Below are 21,553 nucleotides of genomic sequence, written 5' to 3' on the forward strand. Positions count from 1 at the left end.
CACAGTATAGAGGGGAACTATTAAAACCTCATCAGCGAACAAAATAAAATTCAAAACTTGGAGTGTGTTTTAATAATGTAGCACTGATGTCAATTCATTTTGTAAGGACAGCTCAATCTGTACATAGATTTGTTTAAAGCAAATAATTGCTCAGTTTTAAGAATTACTGAAATTTCTAGCAGAATTGCTATTTTAACTAAACTACTTAAAAATATTTTTACAGGTTGTTATTCCAAGGAGTCCTCTGCAGGCCAAAGGATTGCTGCTGTCATGCATAGAGGACAAAAATCCATGCATATTCTTTGAACCTAAAATACTTTACAGAGCTGCAGGTAAAGATTTGTATGTTGTGTTTTCCAAAAAAGCAGCAATGTTTGGGGTTTTTTCACATATATGTTAATAGCCTCAGCTAAAACAATGCTTCAGTATAAATCTTGACTTGTTTTGTCTCTAGCTATGTTGTGGGATAGGTTTTAAGAGGAATTGTGAAAACTGAATAAATTCTTGAAGTTTGACTGCAAAGATAAATGAACATTTACCGTCTGATTTATGTTCAATTATGCTCAATTGGCTTTGGAAGTGAAATGCTTTACAGTCTAAGGTTAACAAAATAAATAGAACTAAGAGGTATTATTGTTTATCAAATTCCAGTATAAATTTGGCAGAATTTGAACTGCTTTCTTGGGGTAACTCTAAATACTAAAATAAGATTCCAGATCAGTTTTTATTTTTCCAGAAGAACTCAGCCCCACCATCACCATTTTCTCAAAGTTAAAATTTCTTTGAAATGCTTAATTTCCAAAAATCTTCAAAAGCTTCTCGTTTAGCTTTCAACCTTATTTGAAAGGAAATGTGATTGCCATTACTTTGTTTTTAGTCATAGTGAACTTTCTGGTTCAGAGAAGTTTCAACAACTCTCAGTTATGTGTAACTACTGGAACAGCGGAAATTGACGATGATGGTGTTTGAATTGGTTCTTAAAATGAGCTTGTTACTTCTTTGGACTAGAGAAACTTGACAGAACAGAAAATGGATGAAAAATTTTGCATGTGGAGACAGGCAGAGAAATAGCATGAGCAACTGATAAAATATAACTGAAGCCCTGACTTACCTGCAGCATTTCCCTGTCCTGTGGCTTTATATGTGAACTATGCTTGATCCATCAGTCCAGTTTATGCGTTGACTCTGTGTGGACTGTATTTGAGTGAGAGCCAAAATGTTTCTATTTTGCTTTGGACCTTTTAACGGCACTTTTCCATCAGTGTATCCATTTTGTCAGTAAATTTATCCTCTTCCGAGAGAGACAGTAATAAGTGAAAAATTTAGAAAACAGACATCAAAACTTCAAAAAAATAGTGATATAACTCAGCATCAAATAGGATATTTACTGGTAAACCTGCTTATTTGCTTTTATATTTTCAAAAAAGGCCCAGAAATCCCATTAGCAATGTAAATTTAAAAGTGCAGCTATTTTTAGTGTGGTAGGTGTGATGTACCCATAGGGTGTTGCATTCCTTAAGTTCAATGTGTTTTGAGGGCTTACTAAAATTCAACTAAAAGGCCTCTGTCCATTCATTTAGAGGAAGTAGTTTGAAAAATGAGCTTGAGTCTGAGTCCTGTTAAACAAAGGAAAAAAATGAAGTGTTTTTAAAACAGGCCTTTATTTCTCCCCCTTTCCCTCATATTTACAAGTCACAAGTATAGACTGTAGAGGTAATGAAATACTTGCTTTCATATTGGCATGAAAGGCTGCACATCAATATCACACAGCTTTTGAGAATATAGGGAGGTTTTTGTGTTTGAGGAAATGACTTGTAAAGCAACTACTGGATCATTTATTGAACATAAATCAGGCTTGTGGTGGAAATCTTGAGTACAGATGTGCTGAAATAGTGTTTAATGTGATGTATGTGCTGGTAACCAGCTAAAGCGTTGCTGTTGTTGGTAATTTCTGAAAGACAGTGATTTCCTCCTGTACTCTAATGGCTAATTTTCAGTGACTTTACCAATATTTTTTGTCCTAAAATTTTCTAAGAACATCAGTTTAGTGGTGTAAGTTGAAATTCATAGTAGATTTGCATCAACAAATGTACTATATGTACATATGACAGGGATGATTTTAACAGCTAACTTCTTTCATCTACATGGATATTTTATTATTTCTACAATGTAAAGCAGGAATATTTTACTATATGGAATGGTTTTTATGTTCTGTTGATTTTCATTGTCATTAGTTTGTCATCTTTGCTACTGTTTGTGGGTTGGGCCAGCTTGGACTGGAAGATGACTGCTGTCTGGGGGTTTCTCCTATAAAACTGATCTCTCTTAGAGTTCATTCTTATTCTCCTGGCCCCAGTCAGGGTTTCTGGCAATTCCACCATAGAAACCAGGTGGCCTGGTGAATTCAGAAATGGACCGGGGCCATCATGATTGATAAGATCAAGATGCAGTAGCAATGAGACACAAGCCTGGTAAACAAGAATAATATAAATGGTGGGAAGAAAGGTTTTAAAAATGTGACTTTCTTGTGTTTCCTAGAGAAAATTTTTGCAATACCCCATGTGAGTGTGTTGATTCTAGCAGGAAAAGGAAAATGGTACAGATTCAGAAATTGACTTAGACAGTAAGCTTTACATACAGTAATATGTCTGTATTTATTGTTTCTTTCAATTAGTGTCTCAAAACAGTACAGGGTTTTCTGAAGGCTGGGAACATGCAGGCTTTCCAAAACAAGAACACAAAATGGTATCAGTTGTCCTCTATTACTTAATATATATATATTTTTTTTTTTCCTTTTTAGCATGGTATAATACTTCACCTGAGATCTGGGATCTCGTTGTTCCAGATGAAAATAATTTTCTTTATTTCCATGATGATAGCTCAGTCATTGAATAATGAAATTATATTGCCCCTACCATAGCTTTTTTTTTTTTCTTCAGCTTCATGTGAATAGACATGTTTGTTCAGAGAGCTTTGTGACTGATAGTACAGTGGGTGTGTAGGGACTTAGTTGAAAAATTAAGGGGTTTAGGATGTTAATGAGAAAAAAGATTTTCTATCTGAAAAATTAATGTAGGCTTTTGAGCCTCCTCATTTTCCTCTAATGGACTTTTCTTTCTTCCTATGAGGCCTCTAAATATTTCTCTGTGATATTTTGTTCAGAGTTGTTGATATATTTGAAATTACATTTGAAAAGAAACTGTAGGTGGGATAGTCTTTAAAAGACAGGGTATCTGTCCTCATTCAGGAGGCCTGAAGCTAATAATGCTTTGTTTAAAACAAGCAAGCAAAAAAATGAAACTAAAATAATGACAAAAATCTTACTCCTGCTCCATTCCAACCACCAAAAATTTATAACCCTTCACTGAGTGTTCCTTACAAGATTTGTTTCTTGTCTTAGTCATATTTGTTTTCACATATGTGTCTGCAAATTTTGTTTATAGTTTCTCCTTTTTCTTCATCATCCCATCAGATAGTTTTACTGAAAGAAGCACTCCCATATTCCCCATACCTTTATCAATAAGTGGGGCTGAGCAGGTTTGGTTCTTGTAACTGCAACTCTTAACCATTGTGGTAAAGTCTGTCTCCCTGTGGGTCCTTCCTCATGGTTTTCTCTCTTCCTGTTATCCCCTTTTGCAATGTAAAGATCTTTGCCTAGACACCCTTCAAGGAGCAGATGCTTTCTTCTTTCACATAACCATACAAGTGTTTATCAGAAGTATTGTGAATGTTAATTTTCCTTCAATTATATTAGGAAGGAGCAAAGAAATGCAAATCTTTCTGAGTAAAAATCTAGAGTTAAATATGTAAGTACACATGCGAAGAGAGAATTCTGTTGCTATTTAACTTAAGAGATCATAATGTTATTGAAAGTGGTGTTGTGATGTCCCCCTAAATGTCAGAGATACTAAGAAAATATCTGAATTAAAAAGGAAAAGGAAGCTTTGATTTATAAAAAGCGTTAACAGTCTGTGCAGTGTCAAGAGAACATAATGGTTATGAATCAAAGGAGAAGATGAGTCACCTTGACATTATCAGGTTTAGACATCTTGTGGAGAACCTACTCTGATGTTTTTTGACCTTTTCAGTTTAATTTAATTGTACTATATATGACATTGGTGGTGTGGAAATAAATATAACTTGCATCAGTGGTTGTTATAGAGACAAGGCAGGTAAGATGAGAAAACATGTATTTTCTTTCTGCTGTTCAGACTGCTCCTTTAGAAAATGCAACAGATGTTGTAACCTCTTAAAATTGCCATGGCCCTTTTTCACTGATAATTACAACTTTTTGTTAATTGCTGTATTTGAAATCTGTGTTTGAAACATTTGATTTAAAATACTTTATTTTTTTAGTAATAGATGAACAGGCTGCTTTGTATGTAAACATTGTTATCCTGGATTCTATAATTATTATGAAAGAATATTAATAGAATAATTCCATATGCTGTTTTTCATCTGTATTAGTTGGGAGAGGATCTTTTGCAAAGCCAATCAAGAAAAATCCTTCCAAATTGGACTTTCCTGTAAATTTTTTGACAAGCTGAATTTTCCATTTAAAATTGTCAGGTATGATAGATGAGCTAATTTACTGGACATTTTAGTGCAGAATGGTTCAGCTATAGAAGGAAATTAGTTAATTTGTGTAATTGTATGTTATATATTATTTTCCTAAGTGTATAAAGCCATTGCACAGAGAAAAAGCTTTTATTTCTGTATCATGTGCACCTTCTAATTCTTCCTCTGGCTCATCCCACTCCCTTCAAAACCTTCTGATTCATGTCAGTATCCTGGGTTTCCACTAGAAGGTCCTGTGGTTTTTTAAGTTTCTTGTTCTCCAGATTTCATGTAGGTGACCGTTTCATGACAAAGACAGTCGTGCAATGCCAGTTAGTATAGTTGTGGGTTTCATTATCTTTCAGGATCTCTTTCTGTTGCCTGAGGGTTGTACAATGTGCAAAATTCATAGAAACCTGGTGTGCTATTAATGTGCAATGGGCAACTGTTGGATGTGCATTTCTTTCCCTTTCTTTCCCAGCCCTATAGTTTTCTAGCCCCTTGCTATTAAAAAAAATTATTACAGAGCAGGATGCTTGGACTAGAGGTCCCTTCCTATCTCTGCCATTCTCTGATTCTGTGATATACGTGGTATTTATAGATCATTATCAACAAGAAAAAATAAAATTGTCTGCCAGGATTGAAAATTATTTGCTACTTCATTTTTTGAAGTTACATTTGGATCTTGTAAGCCAGGAAGAAACCAAGGTCATCCTACTTGTGTTGTATCTACCATAACAGGGAAGGAAAAATGCTAACCACTTCTCTACTGATATCACTCAGGGAGATTCTTCATTGTTACTTCAAGAAGCAATTTTGTTCAGCAGGAACTTAATAAGTATTTTATGAGCTATGAAATCAGTTAACAAAAAAAAAAAAAGACAGTGTTTTCTTTATAAATTGTTTCTGTGTATTTAGAAGATTTATTTTTTTCTACTTTTCACTAGAATATGTTTCAAGAAGTATTATTTGACTTGCTGGTACATAGACAAGTTAATCTTCAGATCAAAACCAGTTTTTCTTTTAAAGTAATATATATGGATGTCTTTAATCATAGTTTTAGTCATCACTGTACAGTGTATTGGAGCACTGATTCAAAACTAGCACAACTGACCTAACATTTTTCCAGCTGAAAACTAGTAAATGAGTCTTGAATGGAGCTATGTTAAATGTCTTAGGAGAAGACAGGATGCTTAATTCTTGCCTTCTCTCTCGAATTGTGGTGTATTTTTGGTGACTAGGTAACATTTTTTAAAGGAAAAATATTTAGACTTTTTTAAAACTGCTATAATCAGAAGTTCTTGCTGACATTCCCTATGTAGGTTCTGAAAACTTTTTACCTCAATTTAAACATAAAAATGCAGAGCACCATACTTGGAGCATCAGGAGGATTCTGGCACAGATGATCCTTCTTGTCTGAGTATTAAAGTATAATTTCAAGACTCTGCTGATGATTACTAGACTAATCAAGAATTCTGATCTATTAGTGAGTACTTGAGATTTTTTTATCAGCTGTAGCAGTGTCCATTTTGAAATCTGATGCTGACATTTTGACTTGATGTACACCAGAACTTATTAATATCTTTTGCATGTGTATATATATGCATAATCTTGTTGTGGTATATTACAGAAATTAAACTCTACACTGAACATATTTGTAACAGTCTAATTAAAAAGAATTTGAATTGCAGCTAAACCTTTGAAAAGAATGCTAATACCCAGGTATTTTGGTCTAATGCTATTAAATCACACAATTGTTAGGGATGGAAAGGACCGCTGGAGATGATCCAGTCCAAGCCCTCTGCCATGGCAGGGTCACCTAGAGCAGGTGACACAGCAACACATCCAGGTGGGTTTTGAATTTCTGCAGAGAGGGAGACCCCACAACATTCCTGGGCAGCCTGTTCAGTGCTCTGCCACCCTCAACATAAAGTTCTTCCTCATATTGAGGTGAAGCTTTTTATGTTTTTGTTTATGGTCATTGCTCATCATCCTGTCACCAGTAACATACTCAGTGTAATTTTAGTCTATTATTTTAGATGGCTTTAACAGGGAAGAAAAATTTTAGTGTATGTTTTTATGGGATAATATTGACTAACAAAAGAATCTAACACTTATTCTCCCCTCTGTCTCTTTTTTTCAGTGGAACAAGTTCCTATAGAGCCCTACAACATTCCACTGTCTCAAGCTGAGGTGCTGCAGACGGGCAGTGATGTGACAATGGTTGCTTGGGGCACTCAGGTCAGTAACTCTCTCAAGCTGTTTGTCACCCAGCAAAGCCTGGCCTAGGGGGTAGGTGATGTTTGCATTCCGGCTCAAGTGCCAGACATTAAAATGTCTTCCATCACTATATGCTGGGATGAATGCTTGCCAGTGTTTAAATTTCTATGAAAACTGCTTTTTGTTGTGTAAGTTTTTACTCCTTTTTGGTTGAAGATGGCTCTGGAAGTGTAGAAGAGGTACCTGTGCATCAGGCTAATGATTTTTCTGTGATTATGAAAATGATAGATTTAAGAATGGGCCAGTGAGATGTAGCTCTGAGGAAGGCAGTGTGAAAGAAAAGTTCAAAATAGTATGCTGAAAAAAAAGTATAGATCTTCACTGCATGATTTAAAGAAGTGTAACCTTAGAGTCCCTTTGTACAGAAAGTTAAAAATCCATGGAACATTTAACAAAAGTAGGGATCAGTATAGGTTTGATTCTAACAGTAACATTTCAAAGCTGTTCAGGAACATCATTGGCAGCCCTCCCCTGCCCTTGCCCCCCAAATTAAGATCTGCAAATATTGAAAAAGCTGTTAAGAAGATACATCTTTGTAGTCCAGAATTACAGAAAAGAAATTGGAGTCTAGTTTGGACTAATCAGAAGTTGCAATTTTCTTGGCCTAGTTGTATCTGAGAAACTTTTATAGGAGAGGGTCTTACAACTTTTGCGACAAGAGTATTGAACTGATCTCTGGGTTGTGCTTTTTGTTGTTATTGGGGCCTGTGTAGGATTTATTAATGCCCTCTGACCTTTGGGCAACTGACACTGCCTGACCATGTCCAGGTTGCTAAATTCTGCTGCCTTCAAGATAAAGATGGCTTCATCCAAATTGATTATTGGGGATGGTCCTTGGCTTCAGCCTCTTAGCTATGCCTAGAAGTTGCTGGATGGAGGAATACTTTTTTGTTTTAGTAGAATATTTATTGTAATCAGGTAATGCAGCATTTGTATTGTTGGTGTTAAACTATGTGTTGGAAGATCAATAAGTGGTTATAATGTCGTGCTACTGCTAAATGCTTTGATGGTGGATACTTACAGGTAGTAGTAATTAGTTTTTCTCCTGTTTGTAAGATAATGCTTTGTAGATGATCACTTGGCTATGTTTCAGTAAGTTAGAGTAGTTACTGGGACTACTAGAACTGTTTCTTTGCTTTTTGGCTAAGATCAGATGTAGTGGAGTGTAGCATTTCTGAACGTATTTAATGCTTCTTGCAGGATTGCATAGGACTGCTACATTGAAATACACTACTCTAATGTATGTGGGTATTAGCTTAGTTACAGTCTTAACAAAAATCTTCCAAAATTCATTCAAACTGATTAAAAAATAGTGAGGGCTGATACTATTCACTGAAAGACACTTCTCTGGAAAGCAAATTTTTTTCTCAGTGATTCTTCAGTGGATTTAGTTTTTGGAGTGGTGCTAAAATACTGGGAATAATTAGGTACTAAATACCAAATGGTTATTATTGAATAGAAACGTCCCTGATCAACATGCAAGTGATATGTTAAATTACTGCTTGTATTACATATGTGTAATTTAGAGCAATTTGCATAATTTAGATTATTTAGAGATGATACATTATTTTTTCAGGTACATGTGATCAAAGAGGTGGCAGCAATGGCTCAAGAAAAGCTTGGAGTGTCCTGTGAAGTTATTGATCTGAGAACCATCTTACCATGGGATACAGAGACTGTTTGCAAGGTTAGGAAATGATTCATATTAATTTAAAAACCACTTAGATTTTTTTAAAAACACCTGCATTCTTTGCTTTGTTTTGTATATATTGTTTTATATTATTTGTTCTGTATCATAAATGCAGAGTACATGCACATTACATGGACCAGACATTTGCTTTAGCATTGAAAGAGAATTTTGTTTCAGGGCTCAAAATAATGTCAGAATACATGTTCTTTTCTTTCAAGCAGAGGGTATGATTTAATCAGACTTCTGCCTGAAAATTGCTTTTCCATGATTTCTGAGTCTTTTTCTTTCTGACATCCTTGCTGTCTTTGGCAAAATCTTTATCTTTTTTATTTTCTTGCTGTTTTACATTAAGATCCTCATGTAGTTGTAGGTCTGCAGTAATGCGCCTTAGTGTTGTTTATCTGTATTTTTAGAAATAAATGATTTGGTTTAAGGTATATGAATTCTTGGGTTGGGGAAAAAAAGCAGCATTTACTCTTTTCAGACTTCACCTAGTTTGAAATTCCTGGGTACTGGAAAGTCCTTTTCTTCTTTGTGGAAGTCTTTGATGTTGCTAACAGAACACTTACCGCTTCTGCTAGAGCTGAGAGTTTCCTTAATCTGGCAAATCCAGAGTCCTGCAGGACTCCTTGGGTCCTAATTCAAACTAGGTTCACTTGCTCACATTATGGTCCTGAAGAAATTACTCAGAAGATTGAGAAATGTCTGCAGCTTTCTTAACTCAGGTCTAGTGACTGTAGCGTACTGAATTAACCACAGGGATGAGAGCAGCCATGAGCTTGGAACAAGGTGTGTGATTCCATCAAATACTTCATCTGCCTGCAGTTCCTAATTTAAGGCAATATGGTGTCATATACACCTAACTCAGATTGTACAGATGTTTCAATAGGGGAGATCAGGTACATATCTGACTCTATATACTTGGAATATCTTAATTGTGTAGATAAGTGTTTTGTCATTCTGTGTTTGCTCAGTAAGGGCCTTGCTTCTGGTCAGGTAACATATAAACACATTAAGTATGATAAATGGAAAGATGGGCCATTGGTCTGCTACTCTATGGCAAAGCTTGTATTTCTCCTCAGTTTTATTTATCTGAGGGACTGCCAATGGGATGGGATGGAATAGATTATGGGAGGAAAGATCCATGTTGTGCATTTGCTATTGGCAGCATTCTGCTGTCTGGTTGGGGATGTTACAAATTGTGTACTTATATATGAGTTGCCTCATACAAATTTGATCTTCTTGGTTGAAATGTTTTCATTTTTTTGTTTGAAGTGTATTTCTTGTTACTTGGATGTACTTTCTAGCTGTAAAAAATGAAATGTGTTGAGTTACTGTCATCAGTATGAAGTGAAATTTTGGCCATAATAAATCCTTTACAATCTCTTCTGGACAAGTAAAATGATTTTTTTTTGTAATTATTTTTTCCTTCTTTGAAGGTTTGAGCTGTCATTCTTTGAAAACAAAGTATCTCTTTGAAAGAGAAGTTAAGTCTGTTTTGTTGGGTTGGACCTGCACTGAAACACCATCAGAAAAAAATTTAGCTGTGCATAGGAAGTGCAGAGCTTTAGTTGTACAATATTTTGGAAATATGTTCTTTAAATTTGAATACTCCATGACGATTTTCAGCTCTTGTTCTGTCCTGAACATCTTTTAAGGTAACTGTAGCATAAATAAAAGTACCACAGAATGGTTTGGGTCCAAAAGAACTTCAAAGATCATGTAGTTTCAACTCCCCTGACATAGGCAGGGACATCTTCTGTTAGATCAGGTTGCTCAGAGTCCCATCCAGGCTGGCCTTGAACTTTCAGGGCTGGGGCATCCACAGCTTCTCTGGGCAGCTTGTTCAGTGCCTCACTGCCCTTGCAATGAAGGGTTTTTTTTTCCTAATATCTAATCTAACGTTTCTCTCAGTTTGAAGTTCTTCCCCCTTGTTTTGTCACTACATGCTCTTGTAGAAAGTCTCTCCATCTTTATTGTAAGCTCCCTTCAGGTACAGGAAGGCTGCAATTAGATCACCCCAAAACCTTCTCTTTTCTAGGCTGAACAATCCCAATTCTTAGTATTTCCTTGTAGGAGATGTTTTCCATCTTGCTAAAAGATGGAATAAATGGACCTGTTGCTTTAAATCTGTTAATGAGTTAACTATCAAGAATTAAGAGAATAATTTCAAAAAAAGTATCGTTCCTGTTGGCTAGGCAGTTCAGCTGTTTATTATAATAAATACCAAACAGTAAATGTTTTTAGTTAGCATTGCTGTTTTGTTAGTTTGGCTGTATGCTGGCTGGTCTGATGGGAGAAATGTTAAATTCTCTTCTTCTTTAGATCTTGTCTGTTTTGCTCAGCTGAAAATAATTAGTGGCTTGCATTTGTGCATTAGTTGGTTGCATTATGTAACACTGAAACTTTTTAAATTTAATTTGCATCCTGGACAATGTAAACAGGCAAATGGAACTACAGTTCTAGCTGCTTGCTCTAGTCTCATCCCAAGAGGAACTGCTTGTGGCAGCTGTTGCAGTTGACAGCGGCTTACAGCATCAGTTTGGGTAACGTAACTTGTTGTTCCCTTTCTGAGATGCCAGTGTCAAGGTCCAAAGGATCAGTAGAAAAGTTGGCCATTCCAGAGAAAGTCCTCAGCTGTCCATTGGTCTGCTTATGTTCTCTCTGTGGGCTCTTAAATGATAATGGAATTACTTTTACTCCAGTCCAACCAATAAGCAAATTATCAGCTGTTACAGGTCTGACTATTTGCCTCTGACTATTACTTGTGTCAGCACTCATAAACATCAGGCCAGCTTTTTGTTTTTCATCTCACATGTGTGATTGAAATGTGTCTGTTGTCTGTCCTGTTGGATGCAGATGGTGCTGTACGTAATACACTGTAAGCTTATTGCTCTTCTGCTGGTGCTGGAATGCATGGTCCATGGCTGATGGGAGTCTGTGTGGTGTTGGAGACCAGGACTTTGGGTTTTGCTGTAAAAAACACATCCCTCAGTTTCACTGCTGGGAGTGGTGTCCTTTGTGATCAGTAAAGGCTGTCATTTTAGTCGTAGCTGGGAATACATGCAACTTTAATTTGACAGCTGTGGTGTAGCCATGAAGAGGGATGGGCTAAAATTGTTAGTGCTTTGGAGATGAGCACCAATATGTAAATTTTCACTGCAAATCTAACTTCTTGGTCTGCTTTCTGTAGCTTTTTCGCTACAGAAAATTATGTCATCAAAATTCATATTTTCTAGAACTATGAGACGCTGTACTTCACAGCTGCCAGCAGAGGCCTCTTCTAGTCAAGTAAAGTGCCTGCTTTGACTTTGCATTGCTCCTATGAGCACCTTTGTGAATAAATATCTCTGAGAGAAACATAAATAAACACGAAGAATAAATACAGTGAGCATAAATAAAAATTGCTGCCTGATTTTACTGATATTTTCTTTGCATTTTTAATATTTTGAGGTTCTTCTCAGTTTTGAAATAGGTTAGCATTTATCATCTGCCTGAGGAGATGAGGTTGCACCTGTCTGGAGCAGACTACCATGGACATCTAAATGGATCCCAGCAGTTATTGAGACTTTTTTTGGTACAGTTCCTGGAATGGGTCGACATGCAAACAGGGGCTAGATTTTTCTTTTGTTGATTTTCAGATGTCTAAAAAGGAGAAATGAAGTTACAGGAGCTCATAGAGCTGTTTTAGAGAAAGGATACTTCTACAAGTGCATCCACAGTCTGGTTTTTTCATGAGATAAATTGGCCTCTGGAAATGTCATGGTTTAAAAGTTTGTTTTTTTTTTTAAAAAAAGGGAAACTGTAATTTTCCTAGAGTTAAGTTAGGTGAGGCAAATTGAGCTTTAATTTTGTAGCTGAGAAATGACACCTGCTGCTGACATAAAGGACATAAGTAGTTGGGCTGTTTAAAAACATATCTGACATTTTTAATAGGATAAAAGCAAGAAGCCTTGTGTGTTTTCTATACATTTCTGTACATTAAAAAGCAGTCTGATCTGTAATCTTTCTAAAGTCTTTCACAAGAAAAATGGGGTAGATTGTACAGGTTGTACATGCACAGGCTCTCAGTATATTGCTTCTGAATGAGACATGGAGCAAAAGCAAACGTACTTTTCCCTGCAGGTTTGAAAGTAAAATCAACATCAACTCCCAATATGTAGCTGTATAAATCAACTTTAAAAGTTTTGTTGTTATGTGTCAGAAAAGTGACACATGCTTGTTTAGAGTGTGTGCTGCCTTAGCTGCTTCCTTAGGAAGTGTCACAGCAAAGGCTGTCCTTAGATTACTGAGCATCTTGTCTATGTATACATTTTCAAAGCACAATGTCATTGTGGTTAGTGAGAAATTTGTTCTGTCTTTTGTTTACTTTGACAGTCTTCACTGATTTCTGACTAAAGCTTTTGTTTTATTCACTAGGACTGGAGTATAAGTGGCACAGCAGTTATAACTCAGAGATGAGTTAGCTGTCCATAGTGTTGGGTTATTTTTTTTTTTTTTTAGGAAGAGAATGCTTTCCCTGTGCTTATTTTAACATCAGCATCCTACATCTGTGTGTTTTATTCATGTATGATGGACTGGGATCAGGAGTGATTTTTTTCCCATTATATCTTCACCTGTAAACACGAATGCATGAGATTTATGTGTTTCTCCACATACCCTGCTGATAAAGAAGCCTCTGCCTTAAATGCTCTGCTGACTCCTCAGCTATTGCATGTGCATGCAGACATCTGCATTTAGTGCAGCCCCAGCAAAGATGTCAGTTCCTAATCCAGACAGATAACACTTTTCCAATACTTGATTGATTAGCTGTGTTATTATTTAAAGACTAAGCTGCCATGAAGGACACTGCTCAGAAAACTGAAACATGAGTGATATATGAAATATCTATAAAATTGGTTACTTATAAGCCATAAAACTGTTTAAAAGCACTTTTTCTTCCTTTCAGAAATGAAGTTTCAAACAGAAGTTTTGTTTCCTTCACTATACTTAACAGATTTGCTTGAACACATTGAATAGATTAGGCTGTGTGGACTTTCCTGTGTATGAACTGCTGGGTGGTGTGGTATTGATTAAAAAGTCCATGGCACAATCCCAGTGCTTCATTGGTCACATTCAGGGTAAAATTCTGTAGTTGTAGTGGTTTTTATACTGAAAAATACGTGTTACTGGAAGTAGGAAATCTAGCTCAGGATGAAGTATTCTTAAAGGATTGTGCAAGTTACTGTAGTTTTTTCACCCTGAATTGAGGCAAGAATGTTAATTTAAATGTTGAACTGATTAGTATTAATCTGACATTTTAGCTGCACAGGTGAAAATTCGCAAATGCACATTTGTACCCTTTTGAATTATTTAGAAAGCAAGTATTTGCCATGCCTATTTAGTCATCTTAACTGTCTCTGAATGGTTGCTACCTTAGTGCGAAGAAATGTTGAGAATAGTAATTCAGAATTTGCTTCTTTAGGATCCTATGCTACAGTCAAATAGAGGCATGTAGGTAGTTCTGGGCACTCTGTGTTACTTTGCTCCTCTTCAGGAAGGATTCTGCTGACCCCCTCATGGAGATCAGCAAAAATGCTTGTCAGGCTGCAAACACATCTGCTACTCATTGGAAAGAGCAAATCTGAGCAAAAGGAAAACAGAGTTCCACAGAGGGGAGCAGGGGGTAATACAGATTGGGCAAACTCTGTGCCTGTTTTCCATTGAGGCTCTTGACAGGAGCCTTTGTTTCTGGCGTGTATTGAAGCATTATCCATAATGCACAAGTGGCATTTTTGTCAGATGTCATCAGTGAATAACTTTCAGTAGTACATCTTTCATGTCCTATACTTAATAGGCAGCATGTCCTAGCAGACCTATAGGTCTACCAGCTTGTTCCATTCCTTTAAGTTTACTTCATCTATTTGGACTGTGAATAAAAGGAAAATCAAGATCAGCAGCCCTGATGTGGGTTTTTTATGCGTTAACTACACTCACCAGGCATTGAACTGTACAATTGTAGCACAGGTATCCTGGGATCAGATTTATGTTTCTTGGCTATCTGTTCTTGATCTTTTGCCATTTTACATGTTGCTCCTTGGATTTCTTATTGAATGGATCTTGTACCTATAAAATATGATTAAAGTTGTACTGCTTGCATGATGACAGTTAATTTTGTCACTGTTTCCATAAGAAACTTGTGTCTTTTGGTCTTACAGTTTCAGGTTGCTAGAGCATGCTGTGGACTCTTGTTTGGCTTCCAGAAGCAGAACGCTGGAGCCATACTTGGAGGCAGACATTTTAAAGTTATGAGAATATATACATAACCATTTTAGAAAAAAAAATCATATCTTTGTTTATGTTTTAAGAAAGCTTTGAAGCCATGTTTTTTGTTCCTATGCATCTTGTTTTTTAAGGGAAGTACCTCAGTGCCAAAGTGTTTGTCTATATATAATTCTGTTTTCTCCTTGCTCCCTCCCAATATAAAAATAGTTCTCAGTCTTTTTGCCTATATATTGACAAGTAATACTTGAGAAAGAATCTGATTAGAAAAAAACATAGGTAGAGAAAAGGCATTTGTGTGTAGTTTCTCTTAACATATAGTGCTGATAATACTGTCCATCAGTTCCTCATCAAACCTCTTCCCTTTTGCTCTCATTATGTTTTACAACCTTCAGATTTAAAGGCACTTATGCAAATAAATGGGTAGTGGTACATGGTCTATGGTTAGAAGCTATTTTATGGCTCCAGTATGTGCATTTATTTTTTTCCTTGCAAGTGGTGCTGATTGAATTCTAATGGAAGTTGGGATGAAGTTCCATGATGGTAATCATATATGAATCATTCTTCCACAGACATAATTATTGCTTCTCTACAGTATTGCCTTCCTTTAAATGTCTGTAGCTATTTATCCTGCCATTACCACTTAGTTGAGCCAGCTGCTCTTTTAGGATTCTCATGCTGTAGATTCTTCCTATTTGTGCTTTATTAACCTTTACCCCATGAGAATGAAGTTTCAAGTATTTCTACAATAATTTTGTACTTCTAAAGATAATGTTGAAATTCATCATGCCAAGATTTAATCTGCTTTTACTGAATTATTGTCTAACAATATGCATTTATTAATAGCACAGTGCATTGTATTTAGCCTCTTGTAAGTATTTTCTGTTCACAGTGAAGGCAATCTGAAATGTTTGTAATAAAAGCATAGATTACAGAGATTTCCAAAGGTAAATATTGGAAGGCTTTGTTTTTCTTTAAGATTTATATACTCAGATGTTTTCCAAAGGTCTTAGAGTTATACCTGGTATTACTTAGTTTTCATTCTGCTGCTACCTTTTCTCATACTACTAATGTGGAGCTGGACAAATAATTTCCTATCCCTCTCATCTTTGTTTTGTGTTCAAGAGTCTGTACTTAAAGATTGCTTTCATTTTTTGTCTGCCACACAACAGTGTTCAGCACAATAAATTTGTGATTTGGTTTCTTCTAAATAAACTCAATCTATTCCAAAAAACCTTTTTTTGTCAAGCTGTTATGGAGTACTCCTAAAATCCCCCAAGTCTCTTGAAATTCTTTTAGGATGTTTGACTCTGCTCCTTGCAATCTGGTGGGCTGAACTAATGCGTGAAATCCTGAATATCTGATTACCTTCTTGACTCCTTATGATAGAACAGTTACTGTCTTTTTATACATATTATAACTTCTTGTTATACAATTTTTGATAGCTCTGAGATACATTAGGACCATTACCATATTGAAATGTTTGAAATTCTCTTTATATGGTAATGAGTCCTCTACTACTGTTTTTATCACATGGAGGTTGAACTAATCTGAAAACTTTGCAATTTGCTTACTTTTTCTATGTGTGTAATTTGCACTGTCCTGAAGTTTATGATATTTCACTTATGAATATGATCGAATAGGACAGAATTTGCTTGGGCTCAGTGGACATTTTACTTTTGCATGTGGATGTAGAAAACCAAAAAATTGCTGTTTTGTAATTTCACAAAAAATGTCCTAGTATGAGATGCATGTATTTAATTATTGCAGGGTTATATAGTGTTTTAACATGGAAAAAAAACAGGTCGGCATTTTTTTTCTCTCCAGAAACAAATTAGACTAATTTCATTTTCTTAGCTTTTTGTTTGCAAAATATGCTTTTGATATGTAAAGCTGTTACTGCAGAAATTGTTTCACTTGATTTGCACTTTTGAGAATCCTAAACATTGTATGTTTCAAAGTTCTTGAGGACTTTAACGTAAAAGGAAATTATAAAATAAAAGAATTAATTATATTTTTCTGTGGTACTACATTTTAGCAGTGTACTTTAGCAATTTTCCCCCCTTATCTGTGATTTCTGTTCAATTATGATATAGAACTAAGCCTACAGAACTCAAAAGCTGCCTGTTGTGCAGAGTGTTTTTCAGATAACACACAACAGAATTTCAAGGGACAGATCTTAACTTTTATTCTTAGTCTCTTCTGCTTGAAATTTTGCTCCTGGCTAAATTACATTTAGATTTTTGGTGTTTGTATGGTGGATACAGCAAGTGATTAGTGGTGCTGTGACACCATGTGGCTTCATCTCTTGGAAGATGCTCATCTAATTTACCTTTATATCAGCCCTTAAGATCTCTGGAGATCTTTGCGCCTGTTTTTTACTGGCATTTGAGCATATTCTGTTTCTGTGCTGAAAAAGGGAAAAGCTTTATGTTACTCAACTTGATTCTTCTAGGTGCAAAGGGAAGAAAAAGGAAAAGAAGTATCTGATTACAGAGGTTGTCTTTGCCTCTCCCAAACATAAAGAGCAGGAGGAATAACTGTTGCAACATTTGCTACGGCTCTTGTTGCTCTCTTCTTCAGGTACCCTTTTGGTACACAGAGATGTGTTACAATAATTTCTAGCCTTTGTACTTGAAGTACAAGCTAGTTAAAATGAGGAGCCAAGTGAAAGGAAGTGCTTTGAGCTGTGGCATGCCTATGTCATTGTTTCTTTAAAAAGAATGGAAAAAATCGGGCCTTAGTGGTAGGAAATGCAGGATGGATCAATGACATCTGAGAAAAAGCAGGAGATTCTGTTGGCAGTGCTTGAATGTTGTCATATGCTTGAATCATGTCCTATTCTTCTACCCATGACTTGGCTAAGAACTACCCATCTGTAGTACTGGAAGTGGTGCGATTTTACTTACTGCATAATGAATCTCGGTACAGTGCTAAATCTGCAGGGAAATTGGGTATTCTCTGCTTTTTGTGAATATTAGTACAAAATAAATTTCCTGTACCATCTTGACACTGTTCTTCCCTACTTTTCTACTTGTGTGATTATTCTGCAAATGCTTTTGCCATTAATCGACCTTGTAGCTTGTAAACAGCTGTTATACAGTTATTTCACCAGTTTATTTAATTTAAAATAAAGATTTAATTCACAAAATTCTAAAAAGTCTTTAGGGGGGAGCTAGTTCAGACTGACTTTTCATCTCATTAATGAGAGAATATAAAGAATAACATGTAAGAAAAGCAGTCAGAAATTAAATAATAAAGCACTGGAAGGTCTTAATCTGAAGCAATCTAAAATAACCCTGTTAAACATAAGAATAATCTTCAGTACTTTTTCAAATAGTGTGGTGTGAGGGGAATTGTTCATTCACTCTACTGAGGAGCTGTCAACATAATGAATGCTTACCATGATATAAGTTTAAGATTGTGCAATTAATTCGTTTTTTCCATTCGATTCATATGTGAGGTATTTATTAACTTGCCTAAGCAGTATTCTGTTTAAACTGTAGTCACATTACTTGGTAGTCACATTACTTGGATCAGCAGTGAAGTGTGCTGGAAGCTGGAACTGTGCTTTGGTTTGTGTCTTGTTGCTTAAGGCTTATGAAAGTTTACAGAGAACGCTAATCAAACTGTCCCGATGAGAAAAGAGGAAGTGGTAATTTAATACCACTTGGTTACTGTATAATGCTTGTGCTATAAATGTGCATTCTAATTTCTCTGCCCAGCTGAGAACCCCCATATTGCCAGTTTTAATAAGTTCCTTGATCTGCACATGACGAAACTGTAAAATCACTCTTTGGGCATGTAGTCAACACATTACCAATAAATATCAATCTATACTATATTATCACATCTGACACTTGTGGTTCATTTATTGACATGCTACCTAGACTTTGAAATTTACAACAGTGCTGTGTTTGGAAGGTTACTAATTTCTTAAGGAAGAAGGACATATATGGCTTTGCTGCAAAAGGGGAATCAGTTTTGAGTTTAAAGAGCAAATGGCGTCTATTTTTCATTTGCTCTTAAACTGGTATGTTACTTTAACATTAAAGGGAAAAATTGGTTTATTAAACTTTGTCAAAGTTTTAAAACATTTCTCTTAAAAATTTCAATTTTAAAATTAAATTTAGAAGATGTGTGTTTTCTGTTTTCTTTTTCTTACAGGGAAAATGGTGTTGAGGGGAAAAAAATAAATTTGGGTTATTAAGCTCAGCAGTGGGACCTAGTTTTTTCACGTGTTAATATGGAACTATTTGCAATATGATGGGAAAAAATGTTGCACTTTACCAAGCCCATGGAAACAATTAATTTCTGATTACCAGCTATGGTGTTTTGCTGACATTAGAAAACTGTCTTGATACTGTAATTTTTTTGGCTAAGAGCTCAGTGATGTTTTAAATAATAGATTGGCTAGGGAAAGATGTGATTTTTAGATCTTAAAACACTGTCAGCAGTTTGTGGTAATACAGTTTTATTTTCCAGTGAAAGATAATACATCTTTCAGAGTAATCTGTCTACATAGTCACTTGTAAATTGTCCTTTCTACTGGACCGTCAAAATACATTTGAAATAGGTAAAGTAGGTATGTTACTGGGTATGTATGTGTCTAGATTTAAAGTATCATCTTTATTATCTAGACATCCAAGTATCATCAGGATTGATGTATCTATGTTGAAGTTAAACGTGAAGGATCTTGGCTGTTACATCTAATTGCGTAGATGCAATACTGAAGTGTTTCAAAATGTAGAGATTTTCTAGGGCAATTACTTGGGGTTATTGAAAAGCTAATATATGGACCCTTTCTTGTTTCAGAAATGACATAGTTACACACTGGGATTTTCTTTATAGAAAAGATTAATTTAGTTATATATTTTTTTTCTCTGCGACATGAGTAGTTCTCAAATATTTAGTATAATTGTAACTTGTTTTGCTTAAGTCATCAGTGTTAATTTTCTGACCTGTATCACACTAAAATAAAGTACCCTTATTTTTTCCAATATTGGGAAAAAGTGAAAATAAAGGTGTGTAGGAGACTCACATTCCTCCTCTCTCCCATTATAATTTAGTATTTATTTCATTATCAACTATAATAATACCAGAATTGACACAATTGAGCATCTGATGATTCAGCAAAGTATAGAGGAAATTGCTGATGTGATGAAGTTTTGAGCTTTCACCATCTGTGTTCTAAAGAAATAAAATATTTTTTGGCAATACAAAAATGCTGATCTTTAAATAAGTAAGAAACTCTGAGCGATCTAAAATTACATAATTTAGAGGCTCAATGGTTTCATAAGCAAACATCATTAGAAATGTGGAAATACTAAGGAAGAAATTAGGATTTGCATTAGTCAAGTGCCTTACAGATCCTTTAAGATATTTGTGAAATTGCTCAATTTCTCTATTCTGTGGTCTTCCCTTTTATAAATTTTGTATTAATCTTTCATTTTTCCAGTGTTGCTTGAGATAAATATGATTGCCTGATGAATTATTTAGAGCTTCCACTAACTTTTGAAGTTTTAAGTCTTTTGTCTCATTTTCTTCAAGTTTCCCTTAGCCCCCTTTTCCAGTTTTCTAAATTTAGAATTCTAACTGTTCAAGTTTTGCTTAACCAATTCCCCTTGAAGGAAAACAAGTGATATCAAAGACTAAGCAACAGTCTTTCTCTAAAATGATTACATTCCACTGAAGAAAATTTTACCTGAGAACTCTAGAAACTGTGATAAACTTGCTTCTGAAAAGCTTTTTGCAAACAGACCTCTAAAGATCATCAGACCACACAGGATTTGTTATGGGGCAGTAAGTTGCTGAGCTTCTGTGAGAAGTGGTTTGCAGCAAGTGCTTTTCTGTAAGCAAATGTTTCTCAGAGTAAAAAAAAATGGAGAAAACTAGAAAACAACCGCATGTTGTTTGCTACCTACAGTGCTGGGTAATTGGTCTTCCCTCTGGCCCTTCCCGTAGCAAACCAAGATTTTTAGAGATCCTTAAGAAAACTACAGTTCTGCTAATTACTGCTTTCCAAAAATTAATTGACATTCTGATTGTATATAGTTTTGCTCTGTTGACAAGATTGGTTATGCTTCTTTCATTGTCCTGCTCTGAGATGTTCAAAGCTCCCTGGTATTTCCATAGATCTGTGTTTGATGCCTTCTCTCTCTGACCCTGCATATGTAGAGGATGTAAATGAGGAAATCTCTACAGGCATTTCAGTGATTACAGTGATGCAGCATTAATTCCAGACTGGGAATGAGTGTTATTCAATAGCATTGCATTTGGAAATTAAAGCTTTAAGACAGGAAGGTCTCATTCGTGCCTTGTATGATTCTTACAGTAACTTCATGGTTTTTCTGTCTGCATCCCTTCTGCCATTAAACATAAAAACTGCCTTAGCAATTTGGGAAAAAATATTCATGTTACACATAGTTTAAGACTATGACATTTCAAACTGCTTAGAGGAAAGACTGTCTCAGATATGCAAGGAGTACAAAATAAGCAGATAGGAGGGAACAAAGGCTATTATTCAGCAATAGTCAGAACTCTGCAGTGAATGAATTACAGGCTTTGATTATTTTTTCTGTCATGTACAAAGATGACTGCTGTCTTTTAGTTGATAAACATTTAAAGGGTTCAGTGTCTTTTAAGCTGCTGATCTAAGTGAAAAATGCAAATGTCTGTGTATCATGTTGAACAGAAGAAGCCAAATAGTTAATTCTTTTAGGAGTATACACCAAATAAATAAGGAATATTTGCAAACTCTTATTT

At 35.5% G+C, this 21,553-nt stretch overlaps 1 protein-coding gene across 1 annotated transcript in view; it reads left to right on the forward strand.

The window, feature by feature from the left end:
• BCKDHB (branched chain keto acid dehydrogenase E1 subunit beta) overlaps nucleotides 1-21,553 on the forward strand; it is a 109,072-nt gene that overhangs the window by 24,997 nt on the left and 62,522 nt on the right. The window contains exons 6-8 of the mRNA XM_038130639.1: nucleotides 224-332; nucleotides 6,701-6,798; nucleotides 8,414-8,524. Coding sequence (XP_037986567.1) covers nucleotides 224-332; nucleotides 6,701-6,798; nucleotides 8,414-8,524 — 318 coding nt within the window. The remainder of the gene's footprint in view (nucleotides 1-223; nucleotides 333-6,700; nucleotides 6,799-8,413; nucleotides 8,525-21,553) is intronic.

The sequence above is a fragment of the Motacilla alba genome, chromosome 3 (genome assembly GCF_015832195.1).
Source record: "Motacilla alba alba isolate MOTALB_02 chromosome 3, Motacilla_alba_V1.0_pri, whole genome shotgun sequence".
In the NCBI taxonomy this organism is placed as follows: domain Eukaryota; kingdom Metazoa; phylum Chordata; class Aves; order Passeriformes; family Motacillidae; genus Motacilla; species Motacilla alba.